General features: G+C 44.5%; 2 protein-coding genes, 1 long non-coding RNA gene and 1 pseudogene across 7 annotated transcripts; 1 reads left to right on the top strand and 3 right to left on the bottom strand.

Annotated features, from left to right (window-relative positions):
• Positions 1-604: 604 nt before the first annotated feature.
• Positions 605-17,164, bottom strand: LOC129125188 (arylamine N-acetyltransferase, liver isozyme-like). 2 transcript variants are annotated; one of them, XM_054640494.2, is made up of 2 exons: positions 17,034-17,164; positions 605-1,500 (listed from the first exon to the last, which is right to left on the bottom strand). In XM_054640494.2, exon 2 carries the CDS (start codon positions 1,493-1,495, stop codon positions 605-607), a length of 891 nt encoding a protein of 296 aa, XP_054496469.2. In that variant the 5' UTR covers positions 1,496-1,500; positions 17,034-17,164. The 2 variants fall into 2 exon arrangements, with proteins under 2 accessions (XP_054496469.2, XP_054496468.2); XM_054640493.2 differs by lacking the exon at positions 17,034-17,164 and adding an exon at positions 9,089-9,226.
• Positions 1,497-6,928, top strand: LOC143695128 (uncharacterized). Of its 2 annotated transcripts, XR_013184070.1 has the most exons (4): positions 1,497-1,892; positions 3,100-3,285; positions 4,508-4,642; positions 6,820-6,928. It is a non-coding gene; the product is annotated as an uncharacterized LOC143695128 (long non-coding RNA). The 2 variants fall into 2 exon arrangements; XR_013184069.1 differs by having other exon boundaries at positions 3,100-4,642.
• Positions 5,755-9,227, bottom strand: LOC129125186 (arylamine N-acetyltransferase, pineal gland isozyme NAT-3 pseudogene; annotated as a pseudogene). 2 transcript variants are annotated; one of them, XR_013184068.1, is made up of 3 exons: positions 9,089-9,226; positions 8,809-8,933; positions 5,755-7,791 (listed from the first exon to the last, which is right to left on the bottom strand). The product of XR_013184068.1 is annotated as an arylamine N-acetyltransferase, pineal gland isozyme NAT-3 pseudogene, transcript variant X2 (transcript). The 2 variants fall into 2 exon arrangements; XR_013184067.1 differs by lacking the exon at positions 8,809-8,933 and having other exon boundaries at positions 9,089-9,227.
• LOC129125185 (arylamine N-acetyltransferase, pineal gland isozyme NAT-3-like) lies at positions 13,144-17,173 on the bottom strand. Its single transcript, XM_054640490.2, has 2 exons — positions 17,034-17,173; positions 13,144-15,180 (listed from the first exon to the last, which is right to left on the bottom strand). Exon 2 carries the CDS (start codon positions 15,171-15,173, stop codon positions 14,301-14,303), a length of 873 nt encoding a protein of 290 aa, XP_054496465.2. The 5' UTR covers positions 15,174-15,180; positions 17,034-17,173; the 3' UTR covers positions 13,144-14,300.
• Between the last annotated feature and the right edge of the window lie 3,552 nt (positions 17,174-20,725).

Genomic DNA, 20,725 nt, shown 5'->3' with positions numbered 1-20,725 from the left:
GGAAGGGGGTTAGGTACCCTTGGACAAATATCTTACTTTAAGTCAATTTCTGAAAAGGGAACAGGACTTAGATCTTTCAACTTTTCATAAGCCAATCAGCACCTAATGGTGGCTTGTTTTGAGAAAGTCTTAACCTTTCTTTTTTTCTACAGTATTTAAAAGCCGAATTCAGCTCAACTTTAAGACTGTTAAGAGAAGTGAATAATTTGTAAAAGTGACTGAGAAGATTGCAAATAATGCCAAAAAAGGTTAGAGGTCTTTTGTGGAAAATGGTAACACAACCTCTCCTTCTGCATAATTTTGGTCTCATTTGCCACAAAATATATCTGCAATAAAATGAGTTCTTGAGAAGGTGAACATAAAGTTCAGGAGTCAAAACCCAACTTCCATATGAGCAAAACAGAGCTAGTAAGATGTCTTGGTTTCTAAAGAAGGAGAGGTTTAATAAAAAATATGCAATTGATACATGTAGTTAATTAGCAATGCACTGGAATTTACCAAGCTTTGTGACTAGCTCGAGTTAAAAATGAGATTACTGTAATTTATGTTAATTTTAGAATTTTCCTCTTGGCTATTTAAAGATCCATCTAGCACAGTGTTGCAGTTATATCTTATCCACTAAATTAGGTGGCAAGCCACGAACATTTACTGGTACGAGTTTGTTCTCCAGTTCTATACTGAATTTATCTTTCAGTGTCTTCTCAACCTCTTCATCTGTAAGGGTTGTGATGTTCACCAGGTCCATGTCCTCTGTGTAGTTGTACTTCATCTCTGTGAGGGTCCATCCAACTAAGGCAAGGACCCCACTGGTGGTTTGGAGACTGCAGATTGACTTCTTCCGAAGGATGTTATCTGGGGACACTTGGAGGTACGCATTTAGCTCCTGGAAGTCATCTATGTGCCGTGGCTCGAGGGTAAATTTATGTATTTTTCGGATATTCCCCAGTTCTGGAGTATGAGGGAAGTCATTCTTGCTGTGCTCAGGAATGTAGTGCTTCCTTTTGACTTTCTCCAAGTACCAGGTGCCGTTGTCTTCCATGAAGCGGAAAATGCCAGGAGCCTGGGCTTGGTCCTTCCCAGAAATCAGCATCAGCGGCTGCCACATCTGGTAGGCACCACCAAACCCAGCATCTACTATGTAGGGCTCTCCCTTGATCACCACCTTCAGCAGGATATGGTTTATCTGAGCAGTGTATCCCTTCTCTGCTGGTTCATAGCTGTTTGCACCAAGAATACAGATGTCATACCCTAATTCTTGCAAGGCCCAGAAGAGGAGGTAGTTGGTTTCCAGGCACCATCCACCACGTTTCTTTCTCACAATCTTATTGTAAATAGCCTGCAAATCCAGTTCAATGGGCTCCCCACAGTGCATGCTGAGGTTCTCAAAAGGAATGCTGTGGATGTGATGCTGGAAGATGGCTGTCAGGGTTTGCAAGTCTGCATCCTTATGGGGCTTGTTGTAAGATATTCTTCCAAAATACTCCTGAATTTTCATTTTGCCTGTGGAAGCAGAAAAGTAGCCAGTTATTGCTGTGCAGCTGACAAGGGGTTCACTCCTGTTTCTGTAGCACAGGTTAACCAGCCTGCAGATGTAATCTGGGCTGTTTTAAAGAGGATTTAAAAAAATTTTAAGTATTTCTTTAAAAAGAGACAGGGACAGGAGCAGGTGGCATTAATGCTTTCCCTCTCTCAGGGGCTGCCTTCAAACCAGGAGGATGTTTTTCCCATGGGAAGACATAGGACATGCCATAACAGAATCTCTGGCCACAGAGGAGGATCCCACATAACAAAATTTTTCAAAAATCAAGAAACAAAAGGTTTGCAGAAAAGCAGCCACACCATACCAGCATAAAAATCACAGCAAGATCTTACTGTTTCTTTTACTGTACCAGGTAAGCAATTCTTTCTTTATCCCACAGGTAATTTAACTGGTAGGTTTTGCATTCATGGATTAAGTTAACTGGGATTAATATCTCAGTGTGTCACCATTTCAGACAGGTTTCCATGTGAAATAGATCATTGTTTTCTTAATCTCTTAAATTTCCCTGAGGAGTTTAGACAGGGCTTTGACTGTGAAAGGAAAGGACTTCAATTTTTCTAACCTAAGGATCAAAGGAATTGATCTAAAAGTACATACAAAGGAAGTCATAATCTTTTCTTTTCTTTGATCATCTTTTACAAACTGAAGGCTTTAGTTTCAGATCAAATTATTGGAAATATTTTGTGCTTTTCTGTCTATATCTCTGATCCCCTTTCATTAGCAGAAAGACATTGTCATTGGCACTGGTTGTGTGGCCAAGATACAAAAGGTTCCCTGTATGACTTCTAATTCAGTGACTCACCTTCTCTGCAAGGATTTCTTTTGCCCTTAGTTTAGATTTAATTTGGCTTTTTTCCATGCAAAGATATTTGTTGTTCAGAACAATTCACAATCTGTTAAGGGCTGTGTTAATTTTCAGAAAGTCTGAGGATTTCTTGGTTCCTTCAACTGACTGAATATTCCCTGGGAGAATTTTCCAAAAATCCCTTGATGTGGATGAGATGGGACAAACTCCCTTCCACTGAATATTCTCAGCTTTGGTCCAACTGTTTCCCCCCAGCAATTTGACCCCATGTCCATGCCAGAAGCCTGTGAAAATCCCACCTCAAGTCCATGGGTGGAAGTGCCCCCACCCAAGCAGATGAGCACATCCAATGGCCTAATCTCTAGACTTTAACCCCAGTCTTCATGCCAGCAGCACAACTCACATGACTTGGTTGTATTGTTCCTGATCTGCACTAGTACCAACATTCAGACTGGATAATGCAAACCACAGGAAAATTTGATAGAATAGAAGATCATCCCAGTAAGGGAATAGCAAATAAACATTATCACTTCAAAAGGAACCAAAGAGTCTACATGAAAAAACAGTAATGTCTCTTTGATACTGCATTTTATGATTTTTTCCATCCCTTTTTTAGGACAAGGGCCTCATCTCTGGCAGGATCTCCTTGGAAACACTTGTAAAAAGCCATTTCCCTCCCAACACACAGCACACGTGTTGGGCAGGCTCATCCTATGGTCCTCTGCCTCATTTTTCTTTCTCCTCCCACTTTCAGCTCTTTTACATAGGAAGATAGAAACATCTTTACCCCATGAGGGTGTGGAGCTGAATCTCTGTGACCAGCAGGAGTCCAGAGGAGTGCATCAGCTTGGTGGGTCTGACACACTTGGAATTTACCTTCAAGCAAAACCAGATCAGTCCCTGCCCTGGGTCAGCAGCAGAAGGCCTGATGCCCCCCCTTGTAAGCCATCTCCTGGGTCTGGGTGTCCCCATTGCATGGTGAAAGTATAGAATAAAACCAGCTCCCTTCATCCAGCCATGCAGAATCCCCATAGGGTGCTGCCAATGAGGCTTTGGGAAAATGTATTGGGAAAGCCTTTTGGGAAATTCCCTGCTCATGCCTCAGTTTCCCCTTCTCTGGCCTCATCAATTTAAAGTCTGCTTCAGAGACAGCCTTGCAGTGGCTGACAACATGTGCTCTAATCTCAATGAATACTTAAAGAGGTTTAAGTACAATAAAGCTGCACTACAACATCATTGACATTAGGGAGCATCCACATAAATCAGTGTTTACTCCCTGGCTCTCCTGGAGGCAGATTTTTCCTTGGCACAGCCATTGCTGCTGTGAGAGCCAGGAGACTGCAGGAGTGAGCAAACCCTCTCCCAGGGGACAATCTGTATTCCAAAATTGAGTTGCCAAATATCCCAAGCCTCAGTCCAGATCTCAGCCTCGTTTGCTTCTGCCCCTGCAGCAGCTGAGGCAGTGTTTGCTCAGTGTTCCTGCAGCTTTGAGATTCAGAGATGGTTCTGCCTCTCTGCACACATCCCTCGGGATCACTGGGTCCTTTTGCAATTAGGCTGAATATTAGGATTCTCATTTCTGCTGAGAATCAGGAGGAAGTTCCAAGGCTGGATCCTCATGTACATGCCTACACTGTTTGTTTGATTCCAAGTTACACTGTGAGTCAATAGCTGCATTTTTCATACATTCTGGCTCAAAATAAAGGGTTAGTTTCACTCTCAAACACTCGAGGTTGCACTTAGAAAATGCCCTTCACTCACCCTCAGCCCCGGTTCCTGTAGTTTGTGCTTTGCTAATACACCCACAGTGCTGTGCACAGGCTGTGCAGACTCACAGGGGTGAGCTTTCCCAGAGGGGCTGACCCAGAGCTGCAGAGGGAAGTTAAAGATCAGGCATGCAGAGCTCACCTCACACGCAGTCAGCTCAGGCTTTCCACCCTGGGCTGTTCCAAAGGTCCCAGGAAGAGCTGCACTGGCAACAGCAGCTCTTAAAGGTCCAGGCAGCCTTTAGTGCCTGTCAGGGACTGCCTTATCCTCCAGCACAGCAGCCAAAGAGGGCAGAGAGTTTCTTCTTTAAGAGTAGATTATATTCTGAAGGTTTTATTGCTTTATTTGTATTGGCATCTGTGTGGAAATCCCTGTCATGCAATTTGTTGTGTTAGGTGCTGCACAGAGAGCCTGGAACTGATCCAGTTCACAAACTGCTTACAATATTGAGGAGATTTTAACCTTCCACATCACTGAATGGCAGCTGAACCCTTCAGGAGTGCAAAGTATGGGTACCATGAGCAACTTCTGTAAGTGGCTATAACCTATAAACCCATCCTCAACACTGCAGGTCACCCAGGGGCTTCAGGGTCTGGGGCACTCTGGTGGGTGCTCCCATGCTGAAGCAGCAAAGCACTCGTGCAAAAATGATGCAGATTTTACATTATTGACACTGATATGGTCTGGATCCTTGTGGGAAATGACTTATGATAGACAGGGAGCAATCCAGGGCAGGAAGTGACTGATTGATTGGTGGGGATGGCAGCTGTTGAACTCATCACAGCACACTGAGCTGTTCCTCGTGGCTGACACCAGCCCCAACACACAACAAGGTCAGATTTGCCAAGTCACACAGTTGTGTCAATTCCCCAGGGTTCAGAGAGAAGCCCTGTCCTTTGAAAGGGAAGATGCTGCCCCCAGAGAACTCTGAGCTCCCTGAACTTGCTGTGCCTTTAAGTATCTGCCTCCAAAGTTAGTGATAAGGAAAAAAACAAACTAGCGCAATCTTTTCTTTTTTTTATTTTTTCTTCCTCCAGCAAGTTCCATTGCATTGCTGAGCAGTGTGCTGTGCCTCTGTGGTGAGCAGGAGGAAAGAGCTCTGAGCTGTGATTCTTGGCTCTGTGTGGATCTTCTCCTGCTCCACAGATTTGCAAGACCTGCCTGCACTTTTACCTCATCCCAATGCTTTGTCCCTGCTGTCCCACTGAGTTTCGCTCCTTTCGCTCCCCCACTAATTTGGGGGCCACAGAAAAACGGATCAAAACCAAGCCAAATTCTGGGACAATTTCTTCTGATCATTTGTGTTGAAAGCTCCGGGCCCACACAATAAGAAGCCTCTCTCCTTCTTTTACAACCACATTTCATTTTCTCATAGGATGAGAGGGCCTCATGTGCCATGAGAACTATTGCAGCCAAGCAAATGTAAGTGAATATGGCTCTGAGAAGACCAGGGTTTCAGGAGCTTGCTGTGTCTCTAAGAAATACATTTTGAACATGTAGAATAGCAGCTTTTGTTAAATCTGAACTGCTGGTTCAAGAAAGCTGTACTGGCTGCATAACAAGTGAAAAAGGTTCAATGAGTTATTATCCTTTTACAAGCCTTAGCTGGAAAATATTATGACATACAAATAATCAGGACAACTTCAGTGATTAATGACATTTATTTTTTACTATGGGAATGCATGCTGTAATTTGGGGAGGGGGGTGGACATCTGAATAATTCTAGTTCACAGTGCTTGATTTTTTTTTATTTCATTGTAATTCACTAATATAATTTGCTTAATTATAAGTGCAGAGTTGTAATGCTTCCAGGATTTGTACATAAAGCATCAAGCATCTTCTCAAAGGGCAAAGGGGTCACATTTGAGTCGTTTCTCCTACTAGAAATCTTAGCCCTTAGGTATGTGATTAAGATTCATAATTTCTCCTTATATCAATATAATTAGTGTCACTGCAAACACATCCTCAGTAGAACAGATCTGTTTCACAAAAAGAGTTCTGTGCGTGCGTTTGGGTTCTGCTGTAATAGCACCCAGAGTAGTCTGAGGAGACGAACATGTATTGCCAGCAGTCTGCTGCTGAGGGTGAGCAAACAAAATGCTCAGGAGATGCTTTCAGTTCAAAGAAAGGTTATGTCACTGGTTATGTCACTGAGAGAACAGGAGCTGTGCAAAGGCTGAAACAACACAGAATTCTCAATAGCATTTCTTATCATCAGTTCTGAGTCATAAATAACCTGTCCTCAAGTACTCACTTGGTGACTTTGCACAGGTGTGGGATGGCCTGAGTGCCATGTGCGAGGGTGTTGTGGATGTGAGAGCAAAAAGAATAGTCTAATGGCTTGACTGGAGAAACTCAGCACAGGATGTCTTCATGGTTTTGGCTATTACACTCCCAAAATAATATAGTATTCATTTAATAAGCAAGTACGACCTCTTCCCCAGGTGGCAGCACCAGGTAGTAAAGACAAAGACATACAGCTCCATCATTCTGCCCAGCTACCCTGGGTGTGTTTAGAAAAGCTTTCAAGAGGTGGAAGGAGTAGGGAATGGGCTGAGTCTGCTTCCCACTAAGCACAAGCACAAGTGTAATGATTTGATTGAGCTTGGCAGAAATTATTGGTACCCAACCTAAAGAGAAAGGCAGGAATAATTGTGAAAATCCATTTGTTTTCCAGATTCATGATAGTATGTTCTACCTTACACAGGTATAGCAGGAAGGAGAAAGATTAACCTCTGGATGCTTGTCAGAAAGAGAGGGAAGAATTGATGTAATGCCACTGAATTGAATTGTAATCCAGGCAGTGAGTTAGAACAACTTGTTATCAACAGGTACAAATTTCTTGTCTAGTGTTAGACTGAATTTCTCCCTCAGTGTTTTCTCTAATTCTTCCTCTGCAAGCATTCTGATTTCCACATGATCCATATTGTCCCTATAATTGTACTTTATCTCTGTGAGTTTCCACCCCACCAGTTCCCGGATGCCGTCAGCAGTCTGCAGACTGCACATGGACTTCAACACAAATTTTGAGTTGGGTGCTGTCTGCAGGTGGGCATTGCAGCCCCTGAACTCCTCAATATCTCGTGGCTGAAGGGTGAAGAGATAAACCCGACGGCAAACTTCATTTTCCACATTTGGGGAAGTCGAGGTGCTTGGGTTCAGAACCCGCTGCTTCCTTCTCACCTTCTCGAAATACCAAATCCCATTCTCCTCCTGAAAACGAAAGACCCCAGGAGTCTGGGGCTGATCTCTCCCTGAAATCAGCTCCATTGGCTGCCACATCTGGTAGGCCATCCCAAATCCTGCATCCATAATGTAGGATTTGCCATCAAGCTCCACTCGTAGCAGCAGATGATTGATTTCATCGGGATAGGCATCACGCTCTGGGACATAAACTTTTGCTCCCAGAAGGATGACATCGTAGCCAAGAGTTTTCAGGACCCATGACAAAAGGTAATTGTTTTCCATGCACCAGCCACCACGTTTCTTCCTCACTATCTTATTGTAGATTGGTTCCAGGTCCAGCTCAATTCTTTCTCCACAGTGGATGCTGAGGTTTTCATAAGGGATAGCTCGGATGTGGTGCTGGAATATATCTGACATGGTAGCCAGGTCTGGCTTATTGTGAGAGTCCTGGTAAGAAATTCTGGCAAAATACTCCTTGATGTCCATGCTGCCTCTGAGAGAAGGGTGGGAGAAAATAAGAGGCTGTGTCAGAAGTGGTGGAAGGCTCTTGCCCATCCCTTAGAATGGGGTGCTCAGAAGAGGAGCAGGATTTGACTAATATCTGAATCAAAGGCAGCTGAGCAATAGTGCTGAGAGAAGCCAATGGGACACTGCTGATGAGCACAAATGTTATTTTTATTTGCCTCTTTTACAGCTGTGACGAGAGGCTCCAGCTGTGCTAAGCACATTTCAGCAGAGTTCCTGCCCAGCAAAGCTACAAATCTCTGTAGGAAGGAACAAAAGCAGTAGCAGCGATGTTTCCCTGCTAGAAATTATAGGAGCTGAGACTCTCCAGATCTGAACTGCTTTGCTCGTGGTATCAGCAAAGCAGAAGCAGAAAACAAACCCTCCCACTCTTGCACTGTGATCCAGAAACAGGCACTGCTAAATTTCAGACATCTGTAAATATGGAGCAATCTGATTCCCATTATTGACCTGCGAGGTATAAAAATGCTCTCAAGTTCCTGTACGCAACACCCAAAGTAAAATCAAAGGAAAAATATCCAACTGTTCAACAGGATCATATTCCCAATCTGATGAAAAATGGTAAACCCAGAATTGTAGAGGGATTTTGGATAAGTGCTTTCAGTACATAAAACAAAGGCAATGAAAAATGCCCATTTGGTGTAATATCTGGGCAGAAGCAGAGGGTCCCCACATAACCTTTATGACAGAGGCTTTACAGAACTCTGATTATTGATCTTGGCCAGCACTGTCTCAACATCCAGGCAGGCCTGAGTGATCCACAATGGGGTTAAGAGCATCAGAGTCAGGAGGTTCTCTTTGTTCAGCTTTTGGCTGTTCCCAGGATTTTCCCAGAACTACAGTTCCATTCATTTCTGAAAGCTTGGCACAAGCTTAGTTCTTCTTGTGTGAATTTTAACATCCCAGTTAAACCACTTTTTCCCTTTTTCTCCCTTTCTTCCCACCGTCACAGCAAGCAGAACATGTGCAGTAACTTTTTACTCACAAGGAAAATGTTGGTGTGTGTTTGTCTGTCTGTCCATCTCTTGAGGGTGTTTACAGGGCTGTTTTCATGGGGGTTGCTGAAATGAGGCAGATGCCACAAATGCCCGAGTAGCTTGAGGCTCACCACTGAGTAAATAAAGCAGTGTAGTTACAACAGCCAGCAGCTGAGCTCCCTGCTCTGTCCTTACACCATTTCTGCTGTGTTTTGTCCCCAGACAGATTTAACTTCCTGGTTAGAGAGCACTCAGCTACCAAGATCCAGGAGTTAAAAAAAAGCTTACCTGGAAATTCAGTTCGAGTGCCAATGTGCTCCAGGGCTTGGGGGTGGTTCTAGGTTAAAGTGTCATAGCTGGCTGTCCTATATTTAGCACAGACAAGGCTTGAGGACTGCTCTCCAGCTGCTCTTCAGGGGAATGTCCTTTCCCTCAACTTGCTTTCACCCGCCTCTGTCAGATAGCAAAGGCTGAAAAAAAAACAAAACAGAAAAGAAAACCCGGAAGGGTGGTGCCTGAGAGCTGGAGTGAGCCAGCCAAGGCAGCAGCAGCAGTGTGTGTTAAAGTAACTTTGCTATAAAGATATACTTTTTGTTTTGGTTTTTAATTAAGCTTAGACATAGTGAAATAGCTGATGTTAAGTATGCTTGTGTTAAAATGCCTGCTTTGATAGGATAACATCCAATGAACACAGGATGAGGACCCTGCTACAGATATGCCACCTATCAGCACTCACTGTCTGAAGACAGTGTGGACAAGGGCCCAAAAACTGGAGGTGATAAGAACGGACTGAAGCCACGGCCAAGGAATGCGCATGCTCCAGAAAGGCAGAACCGAGGAGGAGCCATGCTAAACACTTCTTGGAAAAGGTAAACTAATTCAGGGAAAAGTTTAGTGTGCATAATTATTATGAATGTGTAACAGGCCAGTGCAATAAAAATGATATAAAATGGATGTTTCAAAAATATCAGGTGTGCTCTGGGCTGAGTGCCAAGATGCACCCAGCTGTAAGAACCTTTGCTCTTTGGTCTTTGTCTCCTATTGTCCTTTATTAAAATTTTAAATTTTTACAGCAGAGTGAACCCTGTTTCTCACAAGTGCAAACCTGGCTATTGTTAGAGCACAGGCTGCTTCACATTTACACTTATTTGATGCTGTCTGCAGGGGTGGGCTCAGGCTGTCACCAAAATAGTTTTGTTTCAGTAGCTTGCTGGATGTGCTCAGGTGATGTCATTTTTTTCTCAGGTGCTTTTTTTTCTCAGGTGGTGTCGTTTTTAACATTAGATTACTATTTGTTTGGAAATGTGGGGAAGGAAAGCTGGCATGCATTCAGTCCAATAAGGTTTTTGTACTGTTTCTGAAGAACAGCAAGATTTCAGCACGGTAACCTGCACCTGCAACCTGCTTACCCCAGTCTGCACCACAGGAACTTCACTGCTGCTTTTGTTTCCTTTGCTCTGTGTGATTTCCCTGTAGTTTTTATTACAGCAAATTTCATAGAAGCAAGAAGGCACTGGGGCAGCAATCTGTGTCTCCTTTGCTCTTTGCCCACAGGAATTACCTGCAGATGTTGTTGATGGTGAAGATGCTCTTGGCAAAGTGATGAAGTATTAACACACAGGGAGCTGCATCCTCTCAGAGTATTTCATATTGCTTTTGTATCTCCCTATTCTGATTGCATTTTGTCAAGTCTCAGTCATTCCCTGACATCTGCAGCTGGGTCTTCCCTTCTGTTAGCTCCCCAACAGTCGTTCCAGTCCTTCACATGTAGTGTCAATGCCAAGTTCCATTCAAACACTGATTTATTGGGATAATTAGCAGAGCTAATAAATCAGATGAAACTAAGATGTCTGTGATAACCCATTAGTAGCTCCACTCCCATATCCAAATTTGGCTCTTTATCATCCCCTCAGTGGCCTGTCTGTGACCCCACAAGAGAGAACCCATGCCCAAGCCACAAAATGCTGAAGGGAAAGGAGAACCTGCCCTCAACAGGCTCATCTGGGCAGGTCCAAATCAGTACAAAGGGAAAGTTCATACTCCTGTCTGGATCTTGCTGGTCTTATCTTCCCACAGACCCTCATTTTGACAGGGAGAAGCCAGAAGTCAAGCAGGCAGATCCCAGTCCTGATGGAAACCATCCTGGAATTCTGTGGACCCATCTCTGTATAACATGTGAGGAGAGCCATCCATGCTCCTTGTCCAGAGTTCTTGGGACAAATAACAATCTTTATTGTTCTGTAGGGTGCCAGAACTGAACCCTTGCCACATTCCCTTATGTGAACTGGCTCAGGGTCAGTTCCAGGGAAATTTGGGGACCCTTTTTAAATGCAGGTGTTTTCTGACCCAGAAGGAGCAAAACCCATTTTCCCTGGCTCCTGTAGTTTGTGCTTTGCTAATACACCCACAGTGCTGTGCACAGGCTGTGCAGACTCACAGGGGTGAGCTTTCCCAGAGGGGCTGACCCAGAGCTGCAGAGGGAAGTTAAAGATCAGGCATGCAGAGCTCACCTCACACGCAGTCAGCTCAGGCTTTCCACCCTGGGCTGTTCCAAAGGTCCCAGGAAGAGCTGCACTGGCAACAGCAGCTCTTAAAGGTCCAGGCAGCCTTTAGTGCCTGTCAGGGACTGCCTTATCCTCCAGCACAGCAGCCAAAGAGGGCAGAGAGTTTCTTCTTTAAGAGTAGATTATATTCTGAAGGTTTTATTGCTTTATTTGTATTGGCATCTGTGTGGAAATCCCTGTCATGCAATTTGTTGTGTTAGGTGCTGCACAGAGAGCCTGGAAATGATCCAGTTCACAAACTGCTTACAATATTGAGGAGATTTTAACCTTCCACATCACTGAATGGCAGCTGAACCCTGCAGGAGTGCAAAGTATGGGAACCATGAGCAACTTCTGTAAGTGGCTATAACCTATAAACCCATCCTCAACACTGCAGGTCACCCAGGGGCTTCAGGGTCTGGGGCACTCTGGTGGGTGCTCCCATGCTAAAGCAGCAAAGCACTCGTGCAAAACTGGTGCAGATTTTACATTATTGACACTGATATGGTCTGGATCCTTGTGGGAAATGACTTATGATAGACAGGGAGCAATCCAGGGCAGGAAGTGACTGATTGATTGGTGGGGATGGCAGCTGTTGAACTCATCACAGCACACTGAGCTGTTCCTCGTGGCCGACACCAGCCCCAACACGCAACAAGGTCAGATTTGCCAAGTCACACAGTTGTGTCAATTCCCCAGGGTTCAAAGAGAAGCCTTGTCCTTCAAAAAGGAAGATGCTGCCCCCAGAGAACTCTGAGCTCCCTGAACTTGCTGTGCCTTTAAGTATCTGCCTCCAAGGTTAATGATAAGGAAAAAAACAAACTAGCCCAATCTGAAATGAAAACTTTTTCTTTTCTTTTCTTTTTTTTTTTCCTTTTTTTCCTCCTTCCAACAGCAAGTTCCATTGCATTGCTGAGCAGTGTGCTGTGCCTCTGTGGTGAGCAGGAGGCAGGAGCTCTGAGCTGTGCCCTGCAGGGGCAGCACCCAGGAAACTCTGGGCACTCACTCCAGATGAGTCAGCAGAAAGAAAAATGCCCTTCCCTGTTCCCGCCCTCCACACTCTGTATCTCAGGGGCAATGGACATAACTCCCTACTCTGATCTTAAAGGTCTCTGATTTTATAGCTCTGGACTCATTCCCCAAGCCTATGGTCCAGCACAAAGTGCAGGAAACCCCCTGACAAAGGAAGAGAGGAGTGGGCACAGTCCTTTCTAGGTGTTCCCCCCCTATGTTTGTTCCCACAAAGGATGGAGATTCTTGGCTCTGTGTGGATCTTCTCCTGCTCCACAGCTTTGCAGGACGTGCCTGCACTTTTACCTCATCCCAATGCTTTGTCCCTGCTGTCCCACTGAGTTTAGCTCCTTTAGATAGCCCACTAATTTGGGGGCCAAAGAAAAACACAGATCAAAAACAAGCCTGATCCTGGAACAAATCTGCTGATCATTTGTGTTGCAAGCTCCTGGTCCACACAATAAGAAGCCTCTTTCTTTCTTTTACAACCACATTTCATTTTATCATAGGATGGATGGGCCACATGTACTATAAGGAACTATTGCACTCCTGCAGCCATACAAATATAAGTGAATATGACTCTGGGAAGACAGGGGCTTCAGAAACTTGCCAGGTCTCTAAGAAATACATTTTGAACATGCAGAATAGCAGCTTTTGTTATATCTGAACTGCTAGTTCTACAAACCCGTACTTGCTGCGTAACAAGTGAAAAAGGGTCCATGAGTTATTGTCTTTTTAAAAGCCTTAGCTGGAAAATATTACCACATACAAATAATCAGGACAACTTCAGTGATTAATGACATTTATTTTTTACTATGGGAATACGTGCTGTAATTTAGGGGGTAAAACATCTGAATAATTCTAGATCACAGTGCTTGATTTTTTTATTTCATTGTAATTCACTAATATAATTTGCTTAATTATAAGTGCAGAGTTGTAATGCTTCCAGGATTTGTACATAAAGCATCAAGCATCTTCTCAAAGGGCAAAGGGGTCACATTTGAGTCGTTTCTCCTACTAGAAATCTTAGCCCTTAGGTATGTGATTAAGATTCATCACTTCTCCTTATATCAATATAATTAGTGTCACTGCAAACACATCCTCAGTAGAACAGATCTGTTTCACAAAAAGAGTTCTGTGCATGTGTTTGGGTTCTGCTGTAATAGCACCCATTGTAGTCTGAGGAGAGGAACATGTATTGCCAGCAGTCTGCTGCTGAGGGTGAGCAAACAAAATGCTCAGGAGATGCTTTCAGTTCAAAGAAAGGTTATGTCACTGGTTATGTCACTGAGAGAACAGGAGCTGTGCAAAGTCTGAAACAACACAGAATTCTCAATAGCATTTCTTATCATCAGTTCTGAGTCATAAATAACCTGTCCTCAAGTACTCACTTGGTGACTTTGCACAGGTGTGGGATGGCCTGAGTGCCATGTGCGAGGGTGTTGTGGATGTGAGAGCAAAAAGAATAGTCTAATGGCTTGACTGGAGAAACTCAGCACAGGATGTCTTCATGGTTTTGGCTATTACACTCCCAAAATAATAAAGGATTCATTTAATAGGCAAGTACGACCTCTTCCCCAGGTGGCAGCACCAGGTAGTAAAGACAAAGACATACAGCTCCATCATTCTGCCCAGCTACCCTGGGTGTGTTTAGAAAAGCTTTTAAGAGGTGGAAGGAGTAGGGAATGGGCTGAGTCTGCTTCCCACTAAGCACAAGCACAAGTGTAATGATTTGCTTGAGCTTGGCAGAAATTATTGGTACCCAACCTAAAGAGAAAGGCAGGAATAGTTGTGAAAATCCATTTGTTTTCCAGATTCGTGATAGTATGTTCTGCCTTACACAGGTGTAGCAGGAAGGAGAAAGATTAACCTCTGGATGCTTGTCAGAAAGAGAGGGAAGAATTGATTGTAATGCCACTGAATTGAATTGTAATCCAGGCAATGAGTTAGAACAGAGATAACCTGCTCGTATTGACAGGTACAAATTTCTTCTCTAATGTTAGATTGAATTTCTCCCTCAGTGTTTTCTCTATTTCTTCATCTGCAAGCATTCTGATTTCCACATGATCCATATTGTCCCTATAATTGTACTTTATCTCTGTGAGTTTCCACCCCACCAGTGCCCGGATGCCGTCAGCAATCTGCAGACTGCAAATGGATTTGGTCACAAAGAGGGAGTCTGGTGCTGTCTGCAGGTGGTCATTGCAGCCCCTGAACTCTTCAATGTCTCGTGGCTGAAGGGTGAAGAGATAAACCCGACGGCAAACTTCATTTTCCACATTTGGGGAAGTCGAGGTGCTTGGGTTCAGAACCCACTGCTTCCTTTTCACTTTCTCCAAGTACCAGATCCCATTCTCCTCCTGAAAACGAAAGACCCCAGGAGTCTGGGGCTGATCTCTCCCTGAAATCAGCTCCATTGGCTGCCACATCTGGTAGGCCATCCCAAATCCTGCATCCACAATGTAGGATTTGCCATCAAGCTCCACTTGTAGCAGCAAATGATCAATTTCTTCTGGATAGGCGTCGAGCTCTGGGACATAAACTTTTGCTCCCAGAAGGGTGACATCGTAGCCAAGAGTTTTCAGGACCCATGACAGAAGGTAGTTGTTTTCCATGCACCAGCCCCCACGTTTCTTCCTCACTATCTTGTTGTAGGTCGCTTCCAGGTCCAGCTCAATTCTTTCTCCACAGTGGATGCTGAGGTTTTCAAAAGGAACAGCTTGGATGTGGTGCTGGAATATATCTGACATGGTAGCCAGGTCTGGCTTATTGTGAGAGTCCTGGTAAGAAATTCTGGCAAAATACTCCTTGATGTCCATGCTGCCTCTGAGAGAAGGGTGGGAAAAAATAAGAGGCTGTGTCAGAAGTGGTGGAAGGCTCTTGCCCATCCCTTAGAATGGGGTGCTCAGAAGAGGAGCTGGATTTGACTAATATCTGAATCAAAGGCAGCTGAGTAATAGTGCTGAGAGAAGCCAATGGGACACTGCTGATGAGCACAAATGTTATTTTTATTTGCCTCTTTTACAGCTGTGATGAGAGGCTCCAGCTGTGCTAAGCACATTTCAGCAGAGTTCCTGCCCAGCAAAGCTACAAATCTCTGTAGGAAGGAACAAAAGCAGTAGCAGCGATGTTTTCCTGCTAGAAATTATAGGAACTGAGACTCTCCAGATCTGAACTGCTTTGCTCGTGGTATCAGCAAAGCAGAAGCAGAAAACAAACCCTCCCACTCTTGCACTGTGATCCAGAACCTCTTCTGCGACCAAATCTGAAGCTAATCTGCCCTGCCATGGTGTTTCATCCATTATTTAGGCAGCCAGGCACGAACTGGTCTCACCTGCTCCTGCTCTTTGTGCCAGCAGTAACAGACATGACCTGGAGTGCAGAAGGGTTTTCTAGGGCAGAAAAGGCTGTGGGAGGGTTTTTGCTCCTCTGCTGGGAGCTGCCTCCCCACAGCACAGCTTAGATCCCCAGTCCTGATAATCAGGGCCCTTCTCCAGGACCAGGAGGAAACCAAGGTTTGGGCCTAAACCACAAGGTTCAAAGGCCTCACATTTTCTAAAATCATGTTTTGGGATGCAGTTCCTCTTTCTGTCCATGGTCTTCCCAGTGGTGGGTGGCTGCCCATGGGTGAGGGAGCAGGCATTGCCCTCCTCTGAGGTGGCAGAGGACTCAGTGCAAGGCTGTTGCACAAACACAGGGCTGGAAAGCAGCTCAAGCCTTCCCAGCCCTTGATGGAAGGAATGGGATTTTGATGGAGCCAAGTATTTTTGTTATTTCTCCCCAGGCACTGCTAAATTTCAGACATCTGTAAATATGGAGCAATCTTGTTCCCATTATTGATGCAACAGGTCCAAAAATGCTCTCAAGTTCCTGTACGCAACACCCAAAGTAAAATCAAAGGAAAAATATCCAACTGTTCAACTGGATCATATTCCCCATCTGATGAAAAATGGTAAACCCAGAATTGTAGAGGGATTTTGGAAAGGTACTTTCAGTATACACAAAACAAAGACAATGAAAAATGCCCATTTGGTGTAATATCCGGGCAGAAGCAGAGGGTGCCACAATTTGGGTCCCCACAAAACCTTTATGACAGAGGCTTTACAGAACTCTGATTATTGATCTTGGCCAGCACTGTCTCAACATCCAGGCAGGCCTGAGTGATCCACGATGGGGTTAAGAGCATCAGAGTCAGGAGGTTCTCTTTGTTCAGCTTTTGGCTGTTCCCAGGATTTTCCCAGAACTACAGTTCCATTCATTTCTGAAAGCTTGGCACAAGCTTAGTTCTTCTTGTGTGAATTTTAAAGCAGCATCCCAGTTAAACCAGTTTTTCCCTTTTTCTCCCTTCCTTTCTTTCTACCACACCAAGCAGAACATGTGCAGTAACTTTTTACTCACAAGGAAAATGTTGGTGTGTGTTTGTCTGTCTGTCCATCTCTTGAGGGTGTTTACAGGGCTGTTTTCATGGGGGTTGCTGAAATGAGGCAGATGGCACAAATGCCCGAGTAGCTTGAGGCTCACCACTGAGTAAATAAAGCAGCGTAGCTACAACATCGAGCAGCTGAGCTCCCTGCTCTGCCCTTACACCATTTCTGCTGTGTTTTGTCCCCAGACAGATTTAACTTCCTGGTTAGAGAGCACTCAGCTACCAAGATCCAGGAGTTAAAAAAAAAGCTTACCTGGAAATTCGATTGAAGTGCCAGTGTGCTCTGGGGCTTGGGGTGGTTCTAGGCTAAAGCTTAGAAGGTTCGTTGCTGTCCTCTGCTTAGCACAGAGAGGCAGACAAGGCTTGAGGACTGCTCTCCAGCTGCTCTTCAGGGGAATGTCCTTTCCCTCAACTTGCTTTCACCCGCCTCTGTCAGATTGCAAAAGCTGAAAAAAAAAGAAACCAAACAGCGAAGGGTGGAGCATGAGAGCTGGAGTGAGGCAGCACAGCCAGCAGCAGTGCAAACCTGGCTGTTGTCAGAGCAGAGGCTGCTTCACATTTTCACTGGTTTGATGCTGTCTGCGGGGGCCTGCTCAGGCTGTCACCAAAATATTTTTGTTTCAGTAGCTTGGTGGATGTGCTCAGGTGATGTCGTTTTTTACTCCCAGTCATTAGATTAGTATTAGTCTGAAAATGTGGGGAAGGAAAGCTGGCATGCATTCAGTCCAATAAGGTTTTTGCACTGTTTCTGAAGATCAGCAAGATTTCAGCACGGTAACCTGCACCTGCAACCTGCTTACCCCAGTCTGCACCACAGGAACTTCACTGCTCTGTGTAATTTCCATGTAGTTTCTATTGCATCAAATTTCATAGAATGTACAAAAGCACTGGGGCAGCAGTGAGTGTCTCCTTTGCTCTTTGCCCACAGGAATCACCTGCAGATGTTGTTGATAGTGAAGATGCTCTTGGCACAGAGATGAAGTATTAACACACAGGGAGCTCCATCCTCTCAGAGTATTTCATATTGCTTTTGTATCTCCCAATTCTGATTGCATTTTGTCAAGTCTCAGTCATTCCCTGACATCTGCAGCTGGGTCTTCCCTTCTGTTAGCTCCCCAACAATCGTTCCAGTCCTTCACATGTAGTGTCAATGCCAAGTTCCATTCAAACACTGATTTATTGGGATAATTAGCAGAGCTAATAAATCAGATCAAACTAAGATGTCTGTGATAACCCATTAGTAGCTCCACTCCCATATCCAAATTTGGCTCTTTATCATCCCATCAGTGGCCTGTCTGTGACCCCACAAGAGAGAACCCATGCCCAAGCTGCAAAATGCTGAAGGGAAAGGAGAACCTGCCCTCATCAGGCTCATCTGGGCAGGTCCAAATCAGCACAAAGAGAAAGTTCATACTCCTGTCTGGATCTTGCTGGTCTTATCTTCCCACAAACCCTCATTTTGACAGGGAGAAGCCAGAAGTCAAGCAGGCAGATCCCAGTCCTGATGGAAACCATCCTGGAATTCTGTGGACCCATCTCAGTATATGTGAGGAGAGCCATCCATGCTCCTTGTCCAGAGTTCCTGGGACAAATAACAATCTTTATTGTTCTGTAGGGTGCCAGAACTGAACCCTTGCCACATTCCCTTATGTGAACTGGCTCAGGGTCAGTTCCAGGGGAATTTGGGGACCCTTTTTAAATGCAGGTGTTTTCTTATCCAGAAGGAGCAAAACCCATTTTCCCTCATACTTTGATACTCAGCTTTTCTCAACTCCCCTCCCTAAAAATGTTCTGCTATTGAGCATTTTCTTCCATGCCTTTCAAATTCTCATCCCAGCTCACTACATTCATTCTCTTCCTTTTGTAATTCCAGCTATCAAAGCTGTGGCTACATGTCTTTCTGGATTTGTATCTTCAACATCCACCACATGCACTTGGTTGTTGTCCATCCCACCAGCCAAAGGATGAGCCTGCAGCTCCAGCATCCCCCTCCTTTTTCTTCAGGCACATTTTACAGCCAAGCCATGAAACCACGAGCTCCTACCCTCCCCAGGTAGGCCCAAGGCCAGCACAGGTCAAAGCTCAGTCAGGGAGTGCTGCAGGTAAGGAAAGGCTGACCTTGAGCCCCAAGCTTTGCTGGAGTCTGCTCAGTGCCGTGCCAGATCAGCAGGGCTAATTCCAGGTGGGGCAATAAACTGCAATCACAGCTGTGGGCAATGGCCACAAGGTGCCCTCACCTGCCCCCAAGAGCCACAAAGGGCAGAGCCCAGCTTGGGCCAGCTGGAATGGGGGACACAACCTCAGGAATGTCCCTGGAAAGGACACTGCTGTCCACCTGGACACTGAAACGCCATTTCCCAGCCTTGGCAGGAGCTGGAGCTGGCTGAGATTTTTCCAGAAGTTCCTCAATGTAATTGCACTCATTTTTATATAAATTTAAACTGCTGACAGCATTAAATTTAATACTGAAATCTTCCTCTCATCCTAACTCTCCTGAGAGGCCTCATCAAATATCCCTCCCTCTCTGCTTTAATGGAGCATTCGATGCTGCAATATTTGCTTGGGGAAATAAAAGCATTGGGTGCCCTATTTGAGGTAAAAGCCAAGTGTCTGCTCCCTTCTATATTCAGCTCTCTGGCACACCATATAAGAAATGAAGGTATATTATATTATATTATATTATATTATATTATATTATATTATATTATATTATATTATATTAATACATAGATATAGATAGAGATATATAGATAGATATAGACATCGATATTTTTTTAACCTCTAATGAAAAAAAGTCTTAATTTTGGGCATAAATATGCCCCAATGCAGCAGCAGTCACCATTTATGAGCCATGAAACTGCAAGCCTCACCCTCAGCAGGGTTAAATTATCATTCCACCATAGCCATGTGGCAATGCTGCTTCCACTCCCTGGCTTTGGGTCTGCTCCTCAAAAAAGCTCCTCTAAAACCAAACTGCTGTTTCAGTGCAAAAACCCTACTGGATTTCAGTGGGAATCTGGATCAGTCACAGTTCAGACAATCAGCCTGGAAGCATGCAAAGCAGAACAATTACACAAGTTCTGTCATTCCCATTACTCAGGCTTTCTATTTTTTTTTTTTTTTTTTGAGGTAGGTGGGAAGGAAACCTTTTATCTTGGCAAAGAGTGTTATAGTGACAGCAAAGGGGGGAAAAAGCAACTGTGCCTTTGGAAAACACATTTTCATTACAATGTACCAGCACACATCACAGAAATAATACATGTTTGTGATGACAAAGTATTCCCATCACTCCACTGCTGAATTTGGTATACAAGTAGCGAGAAGAAAGTAGAGATGCTCTGGATTAAAAATGCTCTCCCAGACTTACCTTTAGTGGGATTTTATTGGCTTTCTGCCCTGCAATGAGCTCGGGGGGACACACTGGTGTGACTCCCAAGTTTTTTTTTTCTAGCAAGGAGCAATTTGATCCTTGATCATACAAACTACTGAATGGCCCTTGCTGTGAGATGATGAACCTGATTAATTTGACATCATCCCTGGGCATTTTCATTCCATAAGGTAAAAGGCAACTAATTTCCTTGCACTGGTCATGGTATTTCCTTTTCCTCATCACACCATTGCAAATTGATGCTACACCCAGGGCAGTGTCTCCTCACAGGCAGATGCTGAGGAGTCTGTCGTGATGGAATATTGTCATCCACCTTCCAAACCCTTATTTAAATGGAGCTGTGCTGTGAAATTCTGGTCAAATAGTCCTTGAAAAGTAACCACCTGCTTTTTAAGCATCTGGAGGCACATCTCTTCTGCTCCTCTATTTAAAATAATAGAGCTGTCATGGAGAAAAGCCTGTGGTTCAGCCACATCCTCCTGAGACCAAACCAAGCACTAGATTTGTCAATTCCCACTAATGCTATTTTTAATTGCTTTCTCAGCAGTTGTGCTGGG

Source organism: Agelaius phoeniceus, chromosome 12, assembly GCF_051311805.1.
Source record: "Agelaius phoeniceus isolate bAgePho1 chromosome 12, bAgePho1.hap1, whole genome shotgun sequence".
Classification (NCBI taxonomy): domain Eukaryota; kingdom Metazoa; phylum Chordata; class Aves; order Passeriformes; family Icteridae; genus Agelaius; species Agelaius phoeniceus.
This window is presented reverse-complemented; position numbering and strand designations above follow the sequence as displayed.

What these genes read in the sequence shown, in the direction of transcription:
- LOC129125188 (XM_054640494.2), bottom strand. Translation starts at nt 1,495, where the DNA reads ATGAAAATTCAGGAGTATTTTGGAAGAATATCTTACAACAAGCCCCAT.
- LOC129125185 (XM_054640490.2), bottom strand. Translation starts at nt 15,173, where the DNA reads ATGGACATCAAGGAGTATTTTGCCAGAATTTCTTACCAGGACTCTCAC.